The sequence below is a fragment of the Lagenorhynchus albirostris genome, chromosome 8, assembly GCF_949774975.1.
Source record: "Lagenorhynchus albirostris chromosome 8, mLagAlb1.1, whole genome shotgun sequence".
Lineage (NCBI taxonomy): Eukaryota > Metazoa > Chordata > Mammalia > Artiodactyla > Delphinidae > Lagenorhynchus > Lagenorhynchus albirostris.
In genome coordinates, this window is record NC_083102.1 from 74058722 (window position 1) to 74084134 (window position 25413).

The 25413-nt window shown below is 38.9% G+C and overlaps 1 protein-coding gene across 4 annotated transcripts in view; it reads right to left on the bottom strand.

The window, feature by feature from the left end:
- Positions 1 to 25413, bottom strand: part of RAPGEF5 (Rap guanine nucleotide exchange factor 5) — a 216591-nt gene that overhangs the window by 37578 nt on the left and 153600 nt on the right. For 3 of the 4 annotated variants that reach the window (XM_060157138.1, XM_060157139.1, XM_060157141.1), the window contains 6 exons: positions 9901 to 9979; positions 7319 to 7463; positions 5853 to 5950; positions 4092 to 4122; positions 3124 to 3202; positions 318 to 485 (listed from right to left, as the gene is read on the bottom strand). In XM_060157138.1, coding sequence (XP_060013121.1) covers positions 318 to 485; positions 3124 to 3202; positions 4092 to 4122; positions 5853 to 5950; positions 7319 to 7463; positions 9901 to 9979 — 600 coding nt within the window. The remainder of the gene's footprint in view (positions 1 to 317; positions 486 to 3123; positions 3203 to 4091; positions 4123 to 5852; positions 5951 to 7318; positions 7464 to 9900; positions 9980 to 25413) is intronic. The other variant, XM_060157140.1, reaches the window with a different exon arrangement.

The window sequence follows — 25413 nt, forward strand, 5'->3', positions numbered from 1 at the left end:
TTAGCAATTTCCCAAGTTAATTTAAATATGAAAACAGAAGGCTTATCTAGAGTACAAAATATGTAAAGCTTTATAATATATTTCAAAACACTGGCGCGCCTCTCTGCTCAGTTCTTGGGGAGGAAATTCAGCATCCAACGGTACCCAACTGTTGTCATGGAAACACCTCTGGTAGGTGGCTTCTTCTTGTTAGAGTGCTCATCCAGCTGCAGACCCAGAAGGGACGCGCTGCACGTCTACTCCATAAAAATGTCAACTCTCTCCTTCTGGAGGCAATCCAGTGAAAGATTAATATTCAAAGACAGAAAATAATTTACCCCCAGAGAACGTGACGGCTACCAGAGCCAGATCCTCTTCCGCATGCTGGATCTTTTCCGCCACCACTCTCAGGATCTCTTGGGCTGTACTGGAAACTTTTGCCTTCACGCTGACATAGGAGTGCTCCGTGATATACACGTGACAGAAAACTGCATGAGGTGAAATAACTGTGAGTAGACAGAGAACAGCTGTGGCCATGAGGTACAGACGTTTCACCCAAATCAAGGCACCCGCCACACTATTCCCTGCAGTACAGAGCAGACACAGCTAGATTTACATATATATGTGTGCACACGGGTGCCTGAGGGCACAGCAATGCGAGCCTGCACACACGTGAGACGGAGACGTGATAAAGCTGCTGAGCAAGGTGGAGTAGTGCTTAAGCATCCCATACTGTAGCGAGAGACCCACATCACGCAAAAGCGTCTGCTCAGGGTAGAGGCAGCCTGGCCACAACACAGTGGGATCTGTGCAACAGGGACTAGACTTCGGAGTCCCTTCTGTGAGGGTTACTGTGATCTCCCAAAGCAGTCTATTAAAGCGTCTAATTCAAACATTTTTGTTGTACACTTCACCTCTGGACAGGCACAGTGGCTCAGTAAAGACCACATTTTGTTATTTGAATTCTCATAAGCTTATCTAAAAAATCTGCCACTTGCTATGGTTTTTGGCTTCAGCCTTCCTGCTCGTACAAGAATGAACCTCCGCGTGCCGCCCCTCCACCCATATCAAGGTGGTAGTGAGTTTAGTTTTCAAATGGAGGTCACATTTCCAGCCTTTTTAATTTCCTTCTTCTTGTCTGTGGTACTAATCATTATTACTAGGACATTATCACTATCAGGGTGAATGGGCCCTGGAAACAATGTTTCTTTATGATTTAATAGCAGAAACTGTAGCAATGGAAATAACTGACACGTTATTTGCCTCTTGTATCAGCCATTCTGAATGTATAAAACACCAGCTTCTTTACTAAAGACAGAAGGACAATAATATACTTATTCTTCTCTTCTAGATTGCAAAAAAAAAAAAAATGGGGAGTGCAGGTCCTAGAGAAATTTCATATGCAATTTAAATGCACCACAGAAATAAACCCAGGAATGTTTGCACAGAAATGCGAATGAAGCAAAAGACAAACTAGGGGTTCACTAGTACACACCTCAAAGTAAACACGCCACCCAGAGGCACTGACAGTATTTTGTTTTGGGTTTGGTTGGGTGTGTCACTAAAACCGTAGCATCTAACAAATAGCTGTTTTATGTGTTGTCAACAGACTTGTGAGAGACAAAATGTTTTTATCCTTCCACAAAAAGACGGAATTCTGGAGCAAGGCAAAGCTGCAGTCTACAAACTACTAAGTGTGAGGAAAGTTTACAGCCTGCTCAGTAAGATGATGAACAAAAGGAGGAGGGAGGAGGTCTTGAAATACTCAGATTCTTTGAAACTCAGCTTGGAAGATTATACAATTAATTGTAAGACAAATGGGAAAGGAAGGTCAGCAACTGAGAGATGAGGAGGTGAGGTCATTCCATTTGTTCCTCCACTTGGTACAGGTGACACTATGACCCAACGAGTGCCATCATGTTTGGTTATACACAAACAATGGAACACAAGAGGTATCCTGTGACATTTTGTTGTTTAAACATTCAATAAGTTGAATAAATATTCAACGTCCACACTTAAAATTTCAGCGCTGTCGGGAAAGGCGAATTAAAAGAGAAAGTCTCCAAGTCACAATAGCATGCACATTTGAATTGCTGTGTTTCCCAGCTCTGCCCTTGACTCAACCTTTATCTAAACAAGAGGAAACCATTTCCAGTTCCGTTATAAAACAGTAATGTAGCAAAGCACGCCAGGGGCTTCTCTGGTGGACCAGTGGTTAAGAATCTGCCTGCCAATGCAGGGGACATGGGTTCCATCCCTGGTCCGGGAAGATCCCACATGCCGTGGGGCAACTAAGCCCATGCGCCACAACTACTGAGTCTGTGCTCTAGAGCCCGCGAGCCGCAACTACTGAGCCTGGCTGCTGCAACTACTGAGGCCCGTGCGCCTAGAGCCCGTGCTCCACAACAAGAAAAGCCACCGCAATGAGAAGCCCGCGCATCACAACAAAGAGTAGCCCCCGCTCGCCGCAACTAGAGAAAAGCCTGCGTGCAACAACGAAGACCCAACACAGCGAAAAATAAATAAATAACGTAATTAATTAAATTTAAAATAAAAAGTACATCAGCACCTTCAGAGTGCTACAAAGGTGTCTCCCCTGCACTGATGGAGCAGCCCTCTTCAGGGTGCGTCACGAGCCTTTTTGCCAGCAGCACTGATTGAGGACACACTGGACGTGTGGCACTGCCCAGCAGGGCCTTGCCTTGGAGGAGTTTCGACTGCACATCCTTCCTTTCATTATTTTCTCCAAGATTTTCTTCTCTAAATCTCAGGGATTGACTCAGCCAAAGCCCTGCACGGTGGCTTTAAGGGACTTTCCAGTGAGTCACAGGCGATGGGCTGACAGCAGGGGAGAAGGCAGCCAAGGGGAAAGGTTGCCTTTCCAGTCCATTTTGCACATCTCCCCAAGAACGCAGGGGGCTCTTTGCAGTCTCCTTTCCTTACCTGGGACAGTACTCTGTGATAAAGAAAACTGTAACGCCCACAGCAAGAGAAGAAAAACTATCACTGTGGATGCTAACATGCGTGTCTTAGGGGTGTGGCAGCTAGAAAGGGTTAAAGGCAGGCTGATGTGTTAAAGTTGGAGAATGATGGTGATTAGCTGCTACTCCACCTGCCCCAGAGCCTTGTTCAAACCATACTCACTTTCCTCTGTTTCCGTCACAGTTCCTCTATGCTGGAGCCAGTTCTCCTTAAGACTGAATTGGTGGAAAAGGGCTTTATTCTGCAAGAAGGGAGAACAAGAACAATGAATGAATGTATTGCTGCCCTTTGGAAAACCAGAGCTGTTTGCAACATGTTCCAAAAGAGCGTGCCAATTTTTTTTTTTTAATATGAAATCCACCCATCTAATCTTAGATGAATAAACTGGGAGCTGCCTCAATTAATGCACGTGGAGGTGGAGAGTCTGAGCAACATGATAGACCTCGGCCAAGGGAAAAAGCCCCCCAAATGATTCTCTGCAACATGCCGGAGAATATGGGCGTGATATTTAACACTCGCTACTACAAACATCCATAGCTGCTTCTCCTGAGAGAGACATGGTTTCCCCATCCCAACAGCAACCTTGCTTTTGGATAAAGCCACATCGAGATGGTTTCATACTTCTGCTGTAGTGCAATGACTTGCTTAAGAGAAACAGGTACGTGATTCATTATGATTATCCATCACCTGATATATCAGCTCCTACAAAACCTGTGCCTGACATCTCATTTAGCATTTCCCCCCAAGTTGAAGAGGAAACACATTCATTCTGGCTACCATCTCTCTTTCTGGTGGGTTGAAGGGTTCCAACCTTCTTCTTACAAGACTTCCTTACTCTTGCAGGCAAGAGTCTTGCATAGACGGTTTTCTATCTTTATATCAATGACTAAAAATCAAATTTATATCATTCTGGGGATGTTGGGGAAACTCTGAGACTCCAAAACGCACCACAAGAATTCAGAATGTCATAAAGTCTAGGGCACCTGGCTGAAACTGCATCTGCACAAGCACAGGGAAAGCTAGGTGAGGTAGGAGTGGGGAGGCAAGGTGCAGCCCCCGGCTCCCCACCTGGCCCAAGGCCAGGCCTCCAAACCAGATCACCCCGTTTCAGACAGAAGGGGCTGCCTTACCTTCCTTTGTGGTGAATATTCATCTACAGTGCTGAAAGGAAAAGGACAAGACATCAGTCTTTGTCTCAAACCCAGAATAGTGTAGTGATTGTCACAGAGACTCCTTTTCAGGCAGCGGGCAGAGGTTTTTGCTTTTCAAAAAGATAAAACACACAGTATTCACTAGTTTACTATGCATAACACACTTGACACTGGGCTCTGGATTTCCAGTGAACCAGGAAGAAAAGAAGCTATTTATTCAACAGGTATATTTTGCTTTCTACCCATAGAAACTGAGCATTGAGGAAAGAACTGGATTTATTTCCACAGAAACTCTAAGTTTTCTCACATGTGGCTAGATTTTCGGTGAAATTATTGTTCTTTAGATAGCTAAATAAGTCAGCCAAGACAGATCTTTTCCAGGATGTTTCTATGTGTGGTGGAACTGGGGGATCTTCTGCAGGTCCCCAGCTCAAATCTTATCCCAGAATCTAGAGATACTTCACCTTGTACCAAAGACGCAAGAATCATGTCTTAGACAGTTTTCTTACTTAAATCTTTTATTTCCCAGTTTTATGTAAGTTTTTAAATGGAATGTATTAAATTCCATTTATTTATTTAATGCATTTAAATGTGTACTAAACCAGAATTAAATTTTCCCAACTGCCTTACAGCATAGATCAACTTCCATGTAGGGGATTATTCTGATGTAAAGGTTTCTTTCTTTTTCTTTTTTGCTTCATTTGTTTGTTCATATTTTCATACTAGTCTTAGGCTACCGAAATTGATTACAGTGTAGACTGTGATAAAAGATGACCACCAAAATTCACAACATTCATTTCTAACACCCTGCCCCTCATTTCTGAATTTCTAAATGTGCGATTTTCCTGATTGGACTAAGGTTTATACATAATTTGTTTGCACCCTAAAATTCTTTATATAGCCTTTACTAAATAGATCTCCCTTTACTAAAATTAAGTCAGGCTTTAAATCTCAAATCGATAATCTGAAAGGCCTGAATTAACATTTTCTATGAGAAGTGCATTTGTGACTGCTGAAATCTTAATAGAAGTTTTTCACAACTTGACAACAGATGTGTTTTATGTTTAAAAAGTAGAAACTACATTGTAAATCAGAGAACAATTTTTCCCTTCAGATTAACTTTGCAGCTACATCTGAAAACTGAATAATGACTTGATGTTTTCATTTACCAAAATTAATAAGAAGAGTTAGTGGTAAATCAGAGTAAAGTTAGGTATAAGAAATATGAAAGACTAATGATAGACACCTCAGTGATACACCTTGGATATGACAAAAGTCACTGAATAAATGCTTTCCTTTAAGTTTTCTGAATTGATAAAGAAACTTCAGGGAATCCATAAAACTGAACTTTAAAAATGCACCATGACTTGCTGGGACCTATTTATAAAACGTTTTTCCTATTCATTAGAGATAGCTATGAGCTCCCCCAAATGACAAGTTAAATATTGACACTTTTAAAACTAAATAATAATTTATTAGATAATTGTTCTTATGTACCCAGACTGTCATGGCGCAGTTTATTTCTACCATACCAAACAGGGTTAAAAAAAAAATAGCCAATAAGCTTGATTTAGTGTTCATTCATCTTGAGATATAAAAACAAATATTTACTACTGGAGAACCTAAGGAATCAAGATAAATCTCAGATTCAAAATGTTCCAAATGGTACATATGAGACACCCCCAATTCTATCACATGTGCTGCTTTCTTTTACTAACTGTGATGAGGAAAATTACTTACTGACGACGGTGCATTCCAAGTATCTTTTGAAATTCTTTCAGTTCTTTTTCAAGTATTGGGTATTCATATACATCATCCAGTACATTTCTGTATATGGTCTGGGGGAAAAAGAAGATTTCAGCTTAATTGGTTTGATGCCTATTTTGTAAGGATTAGATTCATAGAGTGGTTAACCTGCTCAGGGAAATAAGTGGAATCCAGAACAATGCTGGGGGTTAAACCAGGCACCAATGAGATCCTGAGTGGGATTCCACCTCCTAGCCCCTCGCTCAACTGGTGTGGCTCTGTGGAAGCTTTTAAAGGCTATAGGTAGGGAATGGTGGAAACTTAAAAGAGATCTCTGGTTGGCTACTCAAAATTTCCATGCCTGTTCTAAATTTTTAGAAATAATATCCACATAACCATTTGGGAGTGAAAAAATCCATTGAATTAAACTACCCAGTTGATTTGAAAATAACATTAGTCAGAGACTTGATTTAAACCAGTTTTTAACTGGATGTCTAAGTGATATCTGAATTTTGAAATCAAAGTGATTTCCTTCATGAAAGGCAAAATCAGTTTAGATACTTGCCTATTCTGAAATAGAACTCTTCCCTGCTCAAATTCACTGTACCCCTTCTCTGTGTTAACTTGCACAGCTAATACGGTTCTGGTGGCCAAAAGAATCCAACTGTTTAGAAGCCATCTCCAGAGAATCATCGGTATTGAAAAGATACTGCAGCCCACTAATGATTAGACACATATATCAGCTTATCCAATTTCAAATATAAATCTAGGTTAGTATCTATTTTATAGGTTATTATTGCTCTAATGTCTCAAAATATACCAGGTCCTGAAAAGGTTTCATAATGTATACATTGTCACTATAGGTTTTAAATGATAAATGTTTTATCCCATTATTGTAGATATGGGAATTGTTAGTTTAAAGTTATAATACATTTCAACATATTAAACAGTATCAAGTTTTAAAGTATCTTTTATTTTACGTTCCTTAATTATTTCATTTGCAGTCAAAATTCCCATGACTTATATAAAATAAATAACCTTAAATGAGTGACGATAAAACTTGCCTTCTTCTATGTAAGGAATATCAGGCTTCAGAGGTCAAAACAAATTAATACTTTGAATCATAACTTCAATATTACAAACAAGTTAGATGACTGTAACCTACGAATGAGATTTTTGTTTTTGTTTTTGTTTTTTTGCAGTACACGGGCCTCTCACCGTTGTGGCCTCTCCCGTTGCAGAGCACAGGCTCCGGACGCGCAGGCTCAGCGGCCATGGCTCACGGGCCCAGCCGCTCCGCAGCATGTGGGATCTTCCCGGACCGGGGCATGAACCCGTGTCCCCTGCATCGGCAGGCTGACTCTCAACCACTGCGCCACCAGGGAAGCCCACGAATGAGATTTTTGAAATGAGTCATTTGGCATAAAAGAATTACTCAATAACTGGATGTTTTACATTACCTTTAAAAACATTTTTGAATGTTCATCTTCATGTAACCAGTCTTTGTACAGAGCAATCCACTGGGAAACAAGATGCAAGACCTTCCGTTTCCGACAAGGAACATCTGAGTTTTCTTCTTTGCCTTGATACTTCTTAGCAGAATAGGTGCAAATCGTTAAGGAAATTACATTGTTGCAAGTAAAAAATGTGAAGAGATCCGTTTATTCTTGCTTTCACAAACTATGCTAAGGCACATTTTCCAAAATATCTACAAGTACCTGAACATGCAGGAAGAAAAGAATATGTGTAGGGAGAGTAAAAGGTGTGCACTGAAGAGGGTAAGCCCAGGAAAACGATTTACATAACATGGTGGCAGGCCATGAGGATAAAGACTGGACGACAGAACTGACAGCTGCTGACATAGCTCCACAGGCAGCATGGGTTAATGCCACCTCCAAGAGACCCTAGGTGGCCCATTAATCACAAGAGATTAAGGCTCCAAAAGATCTGGCCTCACTACATAGGTGGACACTGTTTCCATAAAAGTTAGATCAGAACGGGGCCAGATATACTTTGATCATCAGAAATTCACATTCTAAAGTAGCGCCAAATGAGCACAGATTTCTGGAGCATAATTTGTGATATGATTCAAATGCTCACCCTAGGAATTTATGTGAAAAAAAAAAAAGAAATGGATAAGCGTGCAAATGTAAGTAAAAAAGGGCTGCTAATTTTCATTTTCACTGGAATAAAAAAATATTAAATAGGAATAACCTAAATGCTTCAACCATTAAGGACAGTTAAATAAATGACTGCATATCCACTTAAAGGGCTTTTCTATAGCCATAAAACTGATGGTCCAGCACTATATTTACAGACACAAGACATGCACAGTATACTGTTAAGTAGGAAAGCAAGTAAGAAAAGTATACGTTAGGATCACCCATTTCTATTAACTATGTTTATTTATATATTCATTACCTGGAAAGATATATACTGATAGTTAACAGTGGCTTCTTAAGGTAATGAGATTTCAGAGAACATGAATTATTTTTATTATACTTATAAGCATTTCCCAATTTGTATACAATGACTATGTATTAACTATGCTGTTAAAATTATATAAAAATAACAACCTCAAAGGCAACATGCTTAAAGCCTTAGGAATGAGACAGAAGCGTGGCGCTTTCCAAAACAACCTAGCATTTTTGCCCCCCAAATTATCATTCTGAGTATCTTGGACACACTGAAAAGTTAGCTAGAAATAGAAAATGCTATGATACCAAACACAGGTAGGTTTTGGGGTTACTGGACAGGATTCTCTATTCTTCAATGCTGATATATAATTGCAAAATAGGAATCAATTTTGTATCAGGCTTTGCAACTATTTTAAAACATAATTCAGTCACTGTCTCCCCAACCTGCAAAAGGACATCAAGGACTGAATGGATAAAAAAGATGTGGTACGTATATATACAATGGAATACTACTATACATATATATATATAAAAAACGGAATCACTTTGCTGTACAGCAGAAATTAACACAACATTGTAAATCAAATATACTTCAATAAAAAAATAAAATGGGGAGAAAAGTAATAGCTAACCCTGAACATTTTAGAATGGCTATATCTGGAGAAAAAATACTTATAATCCTTGTTATGTCACCATAAAATTAAAGCAACTAACTCAGGAAAAAAAAAAGTACATCAAGGACATCTGATTTCTTTGATTTCTACCTGTGAAACAAACTCCAGCAAACACAAAAAGAATCTATTAAAGTATCTATTTCTTCTAGTTTTTCTCTTGAAAGGCATAATATAAAGATTTATCTTACATTATTTCCACTTATGCAAATGTTCTTTTCCTCTTTTCCTGTAACTATCATGGCTTGACTAATGATAAAGAAAAAACTCTTCCTTAAACATTGTGAGGCAAGACACTCGTTCGGAAACTTTGAGTGCCTTTCCTTGGCATGGCTTTCCAGCCTTTGATCTGTTGCAACTCTTCTAGTTAGTGTATGCAATCCTAAAGCCTCCTTAACTGGTCAGCAACCTTCTAATCACATCCATCATCCTAAGAGAGCATGCCCTGACAAAGCTCTGAAACGATGACAGTCGATTACGGGGATAATACCTCCCAAGTGGGGAATCCTTGTCTCCCCCGGGGATACTTGCCCAGAAACACACACTCACATATGTATGTTTTCCCATCACATGGTCTGGCACTAACTGACTGATGGTCTTCTAACTTCAGTTATCGCCAATCCACTCAACCTCTTGACTCTGGTGTTTACCCAGCAGGCCAAATTCATCTCCAGATTCTAAAGTCTTGAGACGTAGGTTTGAAGAAAACATAATATCGACAGCACAATTTACCCACGACGTAGAACGTGAAAACAGCGGCTCTGCATTCATTTCCAGCTCCCCCTGCCTGGTCTGTTTCATTTCATCTTTCACCTTGGCTATCATGACATGAATATTTAACATAGCCACACTCTACCGAGGGGCTGAGTAAATGAAGAAAGGCAGTTCATTCCTAATGTGAGACATCTGTCTGAGAGGAAGCCGACACAGCATCCTGAAGTTAATGAAGGATATTGCCTCAACAGCGCCTGGCACAAGTCGTCAGTTGTCATGAAGACCGTGTACGTGAGAAGGAAGTCATCAAGGAGGGTCTCTGCAAAGAAAGGAAAATAAACACAAGGTTAGCAAATCGGTGATAAGAGGGGCAGCTGCTTAGCCAGGCCCTGGAACAGTGTGCACAGAAGGAATATGACAAATGGTGGTGGCAGTGGGAGGGGTGAGGTTAGGGGAATTTTAGCCACAAAATACATGATTTAGTAAAGTTATTTTTTAAAACTCTTATATAGAACGCCTCAAGCAATGAGATTTTTTTTTTTTATTACAAGGCTCTCTAAACATACAATTTTGTCACCTTTTTTTCCTTCCCTAAAACATCATCTATATTTTTGGGTATAGACGTTATGGAAAACCAATGCATAAAAAAAGTGCTTTTAAAAATAAATTTTATAAGATTTCTGAAGTATGCACTCCAGACCTACAGGGAATGACGCTTATATGTTCTAATAAATAAAGGCTTTCTAAAGCCATTTACCTAAGTCTAGGACAAGAACAATGGATAATAAAACCCAGAGGACACACGTCAGGTTCCAAGGCCATTCACCTGTATCTCTCAAAAGCATCTGTAAGAAGTTGGGAAAGTGGTGAGTGATTTTCTTACTGTTGTGAAGAGAGGCAGAACTAAGTCCAGTTAAAAATGGAAAGAGAGGGCTTCCCTGGTGGCGCAGTGGTTGGGAGTCCGCCTGCCGATGCATGGGACGTGGGTTCGTGCCCCGGTCCAGGAGGATCCCACATGCCGTGGAGCGGCTGGGCCCGTGAGCCATGGCCACTGAGCCTGCGTGTCTGGAGCCTGTGCTCCGCAGCGCGAGAGGCCACAACAGTAAGAGGCCCACGTACCGCAAAAAAAAAAAAAAAAAAAAAAAAAAGGAAAGAGAAAGCACGTAAAATGGATCATGACATACTCCCTCCTAATTCCTTTTCTAACTCTTCAACCTACAAAAACAGGTTCCACTGTTATTGCCTCTTTGCCTGAGTGTTCTTCGAAAAGTCCAGCTTACATATAATACGGAACTCCTGAACAGGCAAAGTGACCTCCAATAAAATTTCAAAAATGATGGAAAAGATCTACAGTCAGAATGCAAAGTAGACCTTTTGCTATAGTAGTCTTTAACCAATCTCCTTACCTTGAAATTCATTTAAAAATATTATGTAATTTTCATATAATTTACATTCTGGATATCAAAATTTTAGCTATTTGATATAGTAGAAAACTGTAAGAATAGTGAGCTTGTATCCTAAATAGCATTGATGCTCTCTTACACTACAAATGTGGAAACAGAAAGAACTGCCCAATACAGAATTCTATAGCTCTACGCTGAAGATTAGAAAAATTCCAGAATTTTAGAAATAACCAGCAACGTTTCTTTAAAAGTTATCAATGCAAAACAAAAGGCCGTGTTGAAGAACACAAAATTCTGATAAACAGCGGTTGTGAATGACACCTACAGTCCTATATGAACTGCAGGGGTTAATTTATTTCCATGGTTTGTTTATGCTGCAAAATATCAAGATAGTTCTGATCCAAACAGGTAAGTGGCTGAAAATGGTAATAGTTGACCAAAAAAGCTTGCTTTCTAGTGGCAAGAGGCCCTTAATTAAAATGAACCAGAGGTGTTAATGAAGAGTATTAGGTAATTTTTTTCAAAGGTATTTATTTTTTTTATAATAGATAAGTATCAGTATTCCTCACTAAAAAAAAATAATTTGACAAATGGCACCTAAAATGTAAATTAAGCCTAAACTTATAATGTTGTATCACACTGTAGTATGTGAACAGTCACTGGTCTAACCCACTATTACTCTGTGGAAAAGCAAGTTCTCAAACAGATGTGCTTGGGCCTTGCTGGGCATATATTAAGCCCAGTACAGGAAAACTGGGAATGTGGCTGGTTGCACAACTGAATGTGAGTGGATATGCACAGGAGTCTGAATGTGAGTGGATATGCACAGCAGAGCTAGGAGCTCTCTACTGGAGTCCCTGTTTACGAAAGTTTCCAATCTATGCACAAAAAGGCAGAAGAAGCTTTATTGTAAAATCTACCCCCAAACGAGTTAACCTGGCAGCACAAGTTAATCACTGGCATCCTAGTGAAAAATTTGGAATGTGTATGTGAAATTTTGTGTCTCTTTCATTACAGTGTTTTATTTTTTATTTAATTTTTTTTTGGCCACACCTCCAGGCTTGTGGGATCTTAATTCCCTGGCCAGGGATCGAACCCATGCCCCCTGCAGTGGAACTGCGGAGTCCTAACCACTGGACCACCAGGAATTCCCTCATCACAGTTTTTTAAATAGTTGAAATTAAGGTCCAACAATGGCATAATGTCTGAACCCCTAGGATATTTTGGAATCCAACTTGAAAACTATCACTCTGGGATGCTACTAAACAATTATGTTCACAAATTATAACATATCTCTGTACTAAACATGGTTGATGAGAATCCTTAGCTTCTCTGGTCTAATTGGAAATTAAGTCTTTTTTGCATTCAATGTTAGACACAGGCAGCAAGGACCATAGAGCAGCCTAGAACCTAGAATTGACTTCAGGCTTTCCAATGGGCCCTTACAGATTGGAACCCACAATATACAGAAACCACTGGGCGACGGCACTGAGAACCTCAGACAATTCAGCATGTAAAATTCTTGGTGTGACACTCAGGTTCAGACTCTTTGGGATGTTCTTACACGTAGCTAATTTAGTGAGGTGGGAAGTATTCTCTAGTCAAGATTTCCTCCATGAGTAGCTCAGATTAAAAAGAGCACCATTAACTTTGACAAAAGCATTCATTCCATTCTGGAAGAGCCTTAGATAATGAACTGAGTGGCTGTGAGAGTTTGGCTGGATGGTGGCAAAACCATTTGGCATTCAATTCAATTAATCAGCTCATATAAGATAATATTTTGTTGAGGGCTTTGACCCAGAAATGCTTATCTCCCTTAAGCTACTACCATATTTAATATTCATCAGCATTTATCTAATTATCTCTTTGCCATAGAAATATTAATTAAAATAAAAATAATGATGCTACATAAAAACATCTCCAGTTAAAAACCTAATGAATAGAATAGCTAAAAATCCAATGAATAGAACAGATTCCCAATACTCCTAACTCAAATCTTTCTCTAACTACCATATTGTTCTGAAATTCTTCTGTATACAAAGAGCTTTCCTTTATTCCTTTTCAACATTGGTATTTTTTTTTTTTGCCGCATATGAAAGTAATTGAGTGATATACTCAAAACAGCACACTTCAAATAAAAGTGCATTTTATAATATCCATGCTTCAAAAAAGGCTGTCCCACTGCTATTTAGAGATATTTTTAGAACCACAATGGCTATATAAATGATCCCCTGAAGACTATTAGCCAACAATGGCCATTTAGAAAGACTAGCAAATCCACTGGCATCCACATTAAAACACTATAATTATCTATTATATTATATACTGCTTAATTAATAGTAATTTAAGACTCTAGGTAGAAAAGCACCTTTGTGTATAAAAACATCTTTCATTTAAACACATTCATCATTGCCATACAGACTAACACTCTGAATAAAAAGATGCATTCATTTTGATTTCTAGCTTAATGAATACCTAGGTATTAATGTACCAAAAACTTTTCTTTGAAATTCTATTCTTTAAATCCATCTCTAAATCTAATCCCAAATTCTTGGCTCATCACTGACAAAAATACTCAGCCATCCTTTTGGGAATACCCCTCTTCTTTCCCCAAATAACATAACATTTTGTAGTGGCTTTTTAAAATACAGGAATTACTCTTTGCAGTATAAAGTAACATGCTAATACCTATCAAAACTGGAGGGAAAATACTATTACAGTTTTAAGAACAATGTAACCTGAAATAAAATATATCAATATGCTGTCAAAATCTAGACTTGATAGAAATGGCTCTAAAATTCAGGTCTATAATTAGCCATAATGTTAATTAATACAGAACTTTTCCCTTTCATTTGTTACTGTTTTAACTTTAAGACATAAGAAAAGAATTATCTATTTTTATTTGATTTTACTTGAATGTATTTTTCTTATATGCATAAATTAAAAAATTTTCTCACTATCACTTTAAGTGTATCAAGCACTAAAAATTTCCATTTTATTTCTGCAAAATACAAGTGTTTCTAGAATATCCCAGAGTAGTGTCAAGGTGGAACGGTAATTGGTTTGGTACAGACTCTTTTTAAAGGTTTCTGTTATATAAATTTAATCAAATTAAAGAAAATGGTCTAAATGTTTCCAAAAGGTTTAAGCTTAATGCCTTTTGGGGCGGGGGAGGAGGTAAAAAAAGAAAAACCAAAAACATAAAAACGAACCCGGAAGCCTAGAAATCATAATGCCTATAGGGTGACTTAGAAACAATTAGAGAAATCTACCTCGGTTATTTTTCAACACTCGCCAGCAAAATGCACTGCCGTAATGAAACCAGTCATCAGATAAAATGAATTACCAAGAAAGCAAATGAAAAGAGTTTTGACAGACAATTGCCCATAGGAGCCATTTAATCTAAGTAAGGCAATGTGAATATTCAACATTTCTCTACTAACTCATATCCCCTAAAGTACTGTTAGTAGTTTTGCTTCACCCATATTTCTACTTGAGATGCAATGAAATTTAAGGTGCTCTAAAACATGCTCTACTTAACCTCTATTCCAAGGAGCCAAGAAAAGCTTTGTACATGAAAGCGCCCATTTCCGGCCCTGGAATGTTACAACTTACCATTATTTTTTGAGAAGCACTGCCATGTAATTTGATTAAGCACAAACAAAAAAACCTTACTGTTCGTGTATGAATCACAGGTTACAGTGCGATGCCACCAATACAAGCTCTGCTTCTTGCTCAGTGTATTTTACATTTCAAAAGGCAGTATTCATGGCCTCAAATGCAGCTGTTTACCACAGCTTTTCAATTCACTTAACTCCTGCAGACTTTTACAATTTCACCAGAGTCTTGCTTAGCCATTCTAAAACTGTCAAATCTTGATCTAGTTTTATTTTTAGATATTGGTTGCACAAGAAAGGCTTATTCATTTAATGCTGTTTCTACATCAAACCTGAAAAGTCATCCCTTGAACGACAGGAACTTACGATACGGATTGCGTGGCACTCTTCCAATAATGAAATCCGTTTTCATTTTAACTTGTAAAATATGGTTCTGGAATCCCACCATATTTCTTTAGGAAAGAGTGATTTGAATACAGCAGGTTTTATGTTCTTGGCTAAGTTTAATTGCACATGCTGCCTTTTAAAAATGGCACTAGAAGCAGCATGGAGTATTAACAGCAGCACTTTTATCTTCTCCACACAGAGAAAGGGTCAGTTTGCAGGTCACTCTTGTTACAGAGTGGACGAGCCCCATGAGCTCCTGCTGTCCCAGCCCCAATCAGCTGCTCTCAAGTGTCCAGGCACACTTCACGTATCTGCCAAGTCCGCTGGGAAGCTCAGAACACAGTGTAAAGCGTGCAAAGGGAGTCAGAGAGCTGAATTCCTACCTGGGTAGCCTTGAGCAGAGTACCTAATCTCTCTGGGCCTTAGTTAAATCATCCACCGTGAAGTGGATGTCACATCCACACCTAGCAGAGTTGTAGCTGAGTTAAACAGGACAGCTAATGCATCTGGCAAAGAATCTGGCATATATCAAGCACGGAATAAATACTACCTGTTCTTTATTTTCCTAAAATTATTTATGTCTGTCCTGTCCCAGTTCTCCAAGTGCTACCAGTCAACCAACCAAAACTGTGTATTGAGGAATGACTATACATAAGGCATTTGTTGAGGCACTGGGGGTTGATACAGGGAAGCACAACGCTGGTCCATGGCTTCAGGCTCATAATGAGAAAGGGAGCTGAGACGTGTATCCCCATGGGATGAACTAAGTAAGGTAACACGGCAACTGAGCAACACCAAACATAGATGTCACAGGGGGTGAAGGAGAGACTCCATAGGCCAGGGAAGGTTGCACCAAACAGGTGGCGTGTGAGACAACCTCCGAACTTCTGAGCAGAATTGGCGGAGAAAGAGGTGAAGGATGTAAGCAAAGGAGTGGGTAATGGGCGTGTGCCTGTGGCTGAGTCACAAACCTGTGGCCTTTGAGCCTTGTTTTGCCCTTAAAGATGTTTTCTGTTAGATGACAATATTTAAAAATCAGAGATCTGGCAACACCACGTCCATATCTCAGATGGCAACCGTGGTTTAGACCTGAGTTGCCCTCTTTACGCAGGGTGCCCTCCCCAGTTTAGCACAGTTCTGCTCTGGTTGGCTTCATTCGTTCACATGAACTGTCTGGGGACACGCGAGTATGTAAGTCTCAGTCTATGGTACAGTTGTGAAACAGTAATGGAAGAGGTCACATGGTGTAACTGAAAAGTAGAAAAGTAAGTTGGAGCCAATTCCTGGAGTGTTTTTGAGCTCTAGACTAAGGAGCCTGGGGCTCGTTCTATAGGAAAAGGGAAGTGAATGAAGACTTTCAAGGTGAGAAGTGACAAGAGATGCAGATTACACCTGCTGCATCCCGGAAGTCCAACGGGATACAGGAAGAATAAGGAGAGGGAGGATGAGTTTACTTTTAAATGCACTGAGTTTGGGTTCCCTAGGCTACTTTAAATGGAACTACTGAGCAAAATTATCGAAGACCAGAGTTTGCTAAAGAAGGCTAGATGAAGATGGGAGCAACTGTATAAAGAGAGTGCTTGGGAACAACATGAATTCTCAGTGACAATCCTAGGAAGATGTAAGCAGGAGGTTGAGGGTTGAGCTAGGGTGGATGTTCATATTTGGGCAATGGTGGGAGAAAGATGAGTTTAAAAAGAGAAGAAATTGGAGAATTGGGAGACATAAATGTGATAGAAGCCAACAAGAAAGGACTGGAAAAGAGGGCAGATCATAAGAGTCAAAAGTTGTTGGAAGGAGGTCCATGAGACAGAGCATTCAAAGGCCACTGGATGTGGTGTGTGATGGTCCCTGGTGTGCTGGCTTTAGAGAGATGCCCCTTAAGGGGTAGAGGCATACTCTTGATAGACTGAAGAGAACTAAGGATATTGTTGACACTCAGCTCTCATGCCATCTAGCACGCTGTTTCTCCCCAAAGACTCTTCTTGTGGTTGTGTAGCTCACTGATCAGTAACGGCAGGTGCTCTCACAAATGAGCCAGGAAGACAAATTTCTTCATGATCAATGCAAGTATCATTTTACTTAACAATATAGATGAGAACATGGGAATTGTCATGGGTATGAAGCTTTCAATACCAATCTGCCAGCATCTACCAATAAAAATTAATATCCAAAAAAAATTAGTATCCAGTTCGAAGATTCGCTCAGTTTAATATAATCGACCTGAGTTGCTGCATCTTGTATGATTAACATCACATATGCATTCTTAAGCTACAAACTGTGCTCCTAAGTGCCTGTCAATTAAATATTCTAAAATGTCATGAAACAAAGAAAAATTAATTTAAACATTAAATCTTAAATCACCCAATCCAAAAATGGGCAGAAGATCCAAACAGACATTTCTCCAAAGAAGATATACAGACTGCCAACAAACACATGAAAGGATGCTCAACATCACTAATCATCAGGAAATGCAAATCAAAACTACAGTGAGGTATCACCTCACACCAGTCAGAATGGCCGTCATCAGAAATCTACAAATGATAAATGCTGGAGAGGGTGTGGAGAAAAGGGAACCCTCTTGCACTGTTGGTGGGAATGTAAACTGATACAGCCACTATGGAGAACAGTATGGAGGGTCCTTAAAAAACTAAAAATAGAATTACCATATGACCCAGCAATCCCATTCCTGGGCATATACCCCAAGAAAACCATAATTCAAAAAGAGTCATGTACCAAAATGTTCACTGCAGCTCTATTTACAGTAGCCAGGACATGGAAGCAACCTAAGTGTCCATTGACAGATGAATGGATAAAGAAGATGTGGCACATATATACAATGGAATATTACTCAGCCATAAAAAGAAATGAAACTCAGTTATTTGTAGCGAGGTGGATGGACCTAGAGTCTGTCATACAGAATGAAGTAAGTCAGAAAGAGAAAAACAAATACCGTATGCTAACACATATATATGGAATCTAAAAAAAAAAAAAAATTGTTCTGATGAACCTAGGGGCAGGACAGGAATAAAGACACAGACGTAGAGAATGGACTTGAGGACACAGGGAGGGGGAAGGGTAAGCTGGGACGAAGTGAGAGAGTGACATGGATATACATACACTACCAAATGTAAAATAGATAGCTAGTGGGAAGCAGCTGCATGGCACAGGGAGGTCAGCTCGGTGCTTTCTGACCACCTAGAGGGTGGGATAGGGAAGGTGGGAGGGAGACGCAAGAGCGGGGGATATGGGGTATATGTACACATATAGCTGATTCACTTTGTTACACAGCAGAAACTAATGCAACATTGTAAAGCAATTATACTCCAATAAAGATGTTAAAAAAAAATCTTAAATCAGAAGTCTCAGGCATGTTTATTTCAAGCAATAACTCTAATACTTGACTCAACTTAAAACAAGGTATGATATTTTTATCTCCTGAGCACTAAGAAGAACCTCTATTTGTCAGCTTTCTTTCAAAATTTGAAATATATCACCATTCTGAGTGTTAATTTTTTTTCCCTTAAAATTTTATTTATTTACTAATTTACTTTTGTTTCTAGTTAAAAGAAATTTTATGGACACTAGAGAGAAGTTATTTTAAATAAAGTTTAGCAATGGATAGTCAATTGCCTATTTTAAACCTAAGAATTAAAAATCTATTCTGCAAACTTACTCATTTAAAGGAAACACAACTAAGGCTCTTTCTAAGCAATGTGGCACAAGATCTTACACAAACTGAACACTTCCGATACAAGAAAATTTACTTTAATGTATTGCCTGTGTTTGAAAACACTTCTAGGAAATGTATTTCAACCAGTGACTGACAGCAGACATGCCTCTGTGTCTGAACAGTCATTAGAATTCTTTCTTTCCAATATCACACGGCTGCTATCTTTCTCACACAGGTGACAGGGAGACTTGTGGTTTAGGGTCACAAAGAAAGGTTTGGTTGAAACGGATGACCAAACACCTATTACTTAGGGCTGAGCACAGGGCTCTCTGCTCTGGTGAAGACCAAGTTGTAAGATAAAGTCTCAGCTTTTGCAAGGATTTGGAATTTGACTGGTGAGATCGTTAAAGGACCACAACGGGCAGTCTACAAGCTCCAGCCTGATGAATATTCCATCCATGTGAATGTCTGAGCGAACCTCCATACCCCACCCCTGCCCACCACTGCCACCCAGCACATATGTTTTAGCCCCAGAGAGCCCCAAACCATGCTTTGAACCACACCTATTCCTTACTGTGCCCCAGGAAGCCGGCGGTGGCTTCAGTAGGTGACGGGGAAACGTCGGTCGGTGGGGGGGGAAGACAGTGGCTAGTCTGTATGAAAATAACCATACCAGCCAACCTTTATGGACCACATATTGTGGGGCTGTACCACAAGCGTCACCCACAGGATCTGTGTTCCTCAAAACCACCTTAGAAGGTAGGTCTTACCTTTAGCGGGATGATGACACTGAGACTGAGATAAGTACAGAGAATAACCACTGAGTTAATGCCGGAAGGGACCTAGGTCCCAAGGCGTGCTGAGCCACAGCAATGGCTCTCACTGCACAATGTTCTCCTGAGGGTGTGGATACAAACCGTCCATGTCAGGGGTGAGGGGAAAGGAAGTACAGGAAAGTCATGGAATCCTGGGTTTGGACAGGGAAAAGCATCATAGATACGGGAGTCTGGTCTTTTTACTGGCCTTGAATTGCCAAAGATGGCCCTATGACGTCTTTTTCCACCTATGCGCATGCTACAGTTCCTTTATTCCTACTCAAATTTTGTTATTTTGTTTTTATTTTCTAGCAAACACCTGGCAATAGCAAATAGCTATAAGAGATCAGCCAATTTACTTTTCTAAAAGTGGAAATGACAATCACATGGAAGGATTAAGACAGTCCACAGATTCATAATGTTTTTAAGATATTTTAACGACCAATTATACATATTTATATTTTTAAAAATTGAAATGTAAAGGCAGAAAGGAAAACAATTTTTTTAAAAGGTCAAACCATAAAACTCTTCCTTTTCTTCTATATAAACTTCTCCATATTAGATACTGAAAACCATTAGTCACATTACGTTTTGTTCACTCTTTCCCAAATCAAAAGAAGTGACTTGCATGTCAAAGTCTTGGCTATCCCTCACCTCAGTTATCACCTGTCAGCCCAACATCTGGATCAACAGACCATTAAACATGTATCAACTGTCACTGGCCAAGATATTTTTGCCTTTTGGCTAAAGGCACTCATACATATCCCTTGTCTCAAGTGGTTCTAAGAAGTCAGTTTTGTTTTAAATTAAATGTACTACTTACAAGCCTACGAACATCCTTAAGCCTTTCTGTTAGCAAGATTCATGGTGATTTGACTCACACAGGTATGTAATGGGTACATATGAGTTCTGAAATATCACCAAGAGTACAATAATATAATTATATAAAATTGTATACTATAACCTACTCTTAAAAGAACAAATTTACTTTGTGATATTGTTAAAAAAAACTTCTTCAAAGCCATATGACATGAACTATTTCTTGGTATATGTTAAATTTATTTTATGAAAAATATTTCTAACAACTGGAAGGGAGAATTTTGGAGTGAAAAATGCAGAATTCTCTAGCATGAATTCAGGGGCTCAAATCACACAAGAAAGGTACTTACCGGTAAGTAAACCTTGAGAATTAAGAATACATGAGATTATCTAACGTATACCAGAGGGAAATATATTAAATATCCTGTGATAAACCATAATGGAAAAGAATATAAAAAAAGAATGTATATATAACTGAGTCACTGTGCTGTGCAGCAGAGATTGGCATAACATTGTAAATCAACTATACATCAATTAAAAAAAAAAAGAATACATGAGATTAGTGTCAATAGTCACTTGTTGAGAAGCATATAAGACTTAATCCAAACCACTTTATAGGCTTTTAAAAAGTGATTATACAGCACTTTAAATTACAATGTGTTTATATTACTTTGAAGGGACAGAAATATATAGTTATGGCCTCGGGTCTAAAGTATCGAAACAAATTAACATAAGCTTCCATTCATAAAATTTCATGCCATTTTCCTCTTCTTTAGGAACCAAACTTTGATTTTTCTTGGGCATACTGCTCTCCAGATAGCTTAAAACCAAACCAAACAATACATTTCCCAGTCTCACTTGTAGCTAGATGTGGCCACAACTAAGTTTTGGTCCATGAGAAAGAAGCAGCAGCCAGGTGTGATGAACAGGTATGTTCTTAACTAGCTCCATCCTGCTACCTAGACTGTGATGCTATATTCACTTTGGTTCGTGGGATGCAGGTCAGACTCTAGGGACACTGGAACAAAGAGCTGGAAGGAATCTCACTCCTGGTTGATTTCAGAGGGGCCTTACCAGCTCTGGACTGCACTTCTTTATTTTTATTTTCACATGAGAGAGAAGTATACGTAACCTGTTTATGTCACTGTTCGAGATTTTCTGTTGTATGCAGCCATGCCTGATCACAAATAATATATACCCACAGAAAATTTTCAGGAACTCAAACACATGATCAGTAATGTGGTCTTGTTCTCAAGTTTCTCAGCTATCATAAGCAGGGAACGTACATTTAAGGAGAGATGAGTGTTGTGAATTTATCCTGATCTCATTACTGTGGATTTGTAGAATGTGCTGATGAAGACACATTTGCCTTTTATGTTTTTGATTATTTTTTAAAAGAACAAACAACCTCCCCAGAAGACTGTCAAATAGTGTAAACTGTCATAATAATTCTGAGATACGCACTCACAACATGCCAATCAGCACTGGCAGAACTTGAGCTTACTAAAATCTTTCTACAAAAGTCATCAGTGGTAAATGAAAACGACTTTGCAATGCCTTCAAATTCAGATCAAACTGAACTAAGACACAAGGAGTCACATTTCGTACGTTCCGTTCTTGGGAAAAGATCCAAAATTAGGATGAAAATATCTTCACCCTGTTCTTCTTTTTTTTTCTTAACAAAATCATGACACTGGATTTATGATATCTATAAGCCTGCTACACAAAAACAAGCTATGTGATCAAGCAAGACAGGAAGAAAATTTGGGGGGAAAACCTAACTTGCTCTATGTACTATGTAAATCTTTCTTCATAACAAGTCTATTTAAGGCACATTCAAAGGGATGTAGCAAGAAGGAAAACACCAGATGCTTTAATATTAGAACTACCATCATGAGCCCTGATATATACAGCCACTCACCTAAAACCCTGTTCACTTTTAGACTGAGAATTTAGGTAGAAATATCCAACCAGACATGAGATGGGCAATTTTAACTGATGCTTTTCATCTTCACACTAAGTGAAGCTCATTTACAGGATTAAAAGATTTAAAACTTAGAAGACTGACCAAGTAACCTGAATGCTGAAAAGAAGGATAAGTCTGAAACAGAAAAGGATACAGGATGGCTCTGAAAGTAATTTTCTGTCGCTATTTAGATTACAGCAAGATATTCTGGGGATTACAACACGGTATTTTAGTTTTCCACCACACTTTCCGTTCACACATACCTACCAATTCTGTCTAATTTCATATTTATTTCTGAGATTTGGGGGAAGGACGGCCAGCCTAATAGCAGCCTTAAGCACAAGGCAAAAAAGCTGCAAACAGAATGAAAAGAATCGTTTCAATTGTAGAGCGAGAAAGCCCCAAGGGCAAAAAATGAGGATAATGGGAAATGGGAGGGGAAGGTTATAATGAGAAAGACTGCAAAAAGAAATGAGGAAAAGCTCAATTATAGGTACGTTAAAGGCAAAAATTCTCCCACTTGAAGAACATTCCTTTTAGACATGTGCTTGTCAATTACAGCAATTCTGTGGCATTGCACTCTTTACATGAGGCCATAATTTGACTGAAACATGCTGTGAGAGATTAACATGCAGCGATTATAATCAACAAATTGCTATTTACTAGCATTCCTTCCTCACACTTACAAGACTATCTGAAATCCATACTCTTATACAGAAAAATCACTTTTTTCCCCATTTTCCGATAGGATGCTAAATTTTTGACTGAGGACGATGTCACAGCATTAAAAAATACAGACAAGAACATCTGATAATCTCACTTTAAATCCATCAACTGGAGAGATGACACACAAGATCTCTGAGGGAGAGAAACGGAGAGAGAAAAGAAGGTTTTTTTCATCCTTTGAATTGTCTTATGCACAGTCTCGTGTAATTTCATGTGCTGATGTTACATTAAAAGTATGATTCTGCTAAAATTACTCGATTGTCAAACTGACTTTTGACACAGTATCTTGTCTCCAGAAATTTCAGAATGTGTTGCTTCTTTCAATTCACTGCTCCAAAAATACCTGACTCACATCACACATTTAAACAAGTTTCTGGAAATACAGCGGGACGCTGGCAAAATCACAAGTGTTTCTACTAAAGTACAATATTAAATATGCCAGTGGACCCCAAATTCACTGAGAAGATATGGTCATTTTTAAAACTTTAAGAGTTAAGAACAGCATTTTCTTTTTAAAGAAATAAAAATCCGGGCTTCCCTGGTGGCGCAGTGGTTGAGAGTCCGCCTGCCGAGGCAGGGGACGCGGGTTCGTGCCCCGGTCCGGGAAGATCCCACATGCCGCGGAGCGGCTGGGCCCATGAGCCATGGCCATTGAGCCTGCGCGTCCGGAGCCTGTGCTCCGCAACGGGCGAGGACACAGCAGTGAGAGGCCCGCGTACCAAAAAAAAAAAAAAGAAATAAAAATCCATTTTCCTTTTAAAAAGAACAAAAAAAGAAATTTATAAGAACAAAAATCAGCACCCAACTGAGAAATTGTGCTACAGAAATTATAGATTATAGAACTATAGATAGAAAAATAGAAGTAGCAGCCTTTGTTCTTAAAGGGTATATATTAGAGAGACAAAATATAAAGAGAAAACTAAACAAAGCTATTACCTTTCTCAAACGCATCTTTATGAGAAAAACTACAAGTTATACTGGATTTGTGTTTAAAAAGCAACCTTTAGAGACTTCCCTGGTGGTGCAGTGGATAGGACTCCGTGCTCCCAGTGCAGGGGGCCTGGGTTCGATCCCTGGTCAGGGAACTAGATCCCACATGCATACCGCAACTGAGGAGCCCACCTGCCACAACTGAGACCCAGAGCAACCAAAATAAATTAAAAAATAAAAAAATATTTTTTAAAAAATTACAAAAAAAAAAAGGGAACCTTCACCCTATGTCAAAGAGACTATACAGATTTAAGCCAATATCTTATTCATGTAATTATAAAACCGAAGACTTCTACATGAACTTTGTGACTTATTAGAAAGGGCCTTTATATTTTACATTTAAAAACAGACTGTAATTTTATCTATTATGATTCTTTGAAAATTGACAATTTATGTACATATTTATGGCAACTCTCAGTGTATCAGAGTATTTTGTTACTTGTAATAATTTATCCACCAGCCATTCTAGGAAATTAGAAATTTACTGAACTACAAAGAAAGAAATACCTAAGGTTCCCCACAGTTGTCTACCTAAAAAGATGAGCACCAAATCGAGCACCTGAGTTGGAGGAAAAGCATTTTAGGGGAAGCAAAGAAAATGTAAATAAGGGGAATAAAGCAAATAAAATTTCCAAGGTGAATAAAAGAGAAAGTCCATTCATTTCTAAGCCTTCTGTTCTGGCTACAATTTACATAGGAAAACCCTCATGGTTTGGGGGGTTGAGGACATCACCACCAGGACAGACTTCACAGAAACAAGAAGTCACATGTGTATTTCATCTAGAATATAATGTGTGAAGGAAACTTTCAAAGATCCTCTCTCTCACTTCCCAACTCTAGGACACAGCCTTCCCTCTAGCCCATCAGAAAGTTGTTGATATTTTCCTTAGAAGTATTCAAAGAAGAAAGTCTAAAAACTCTTCTTAAGATGCACAAGTTTTTCAAAACCCTTATAGTCAGGAGACTAAAGATCTAATTTCTGAGGTAATTCTCACCCCTTGTGTATTTCCTTTTCCATTTCCTATCTTCAGATCCTCCTGAAATTAATTTCTCACAGCCCTACAATATTTCAGTTTGTTTCTAGGGTGCTCTAGACTTAGAGTTGAACTTTAAGTACTGGAAGACATCATGTGGAGTAAACATGAAAATGATGCGATTTAATAAATGCACTCGGATGATCCAGTCTCATTCGAAATGGGGACGGTATCCCTGAAGAGTAGGCTGTACTCCTCCTTACATCTTTATCCATTAAACATCTTCTTTTGCCCATTGGTTATGCTGTAATGAAAACTTCCACATTTTCACTATTAATCAGTGTACACTAATGACCTTATGCTTCATCTCTGTCTCACTGCAT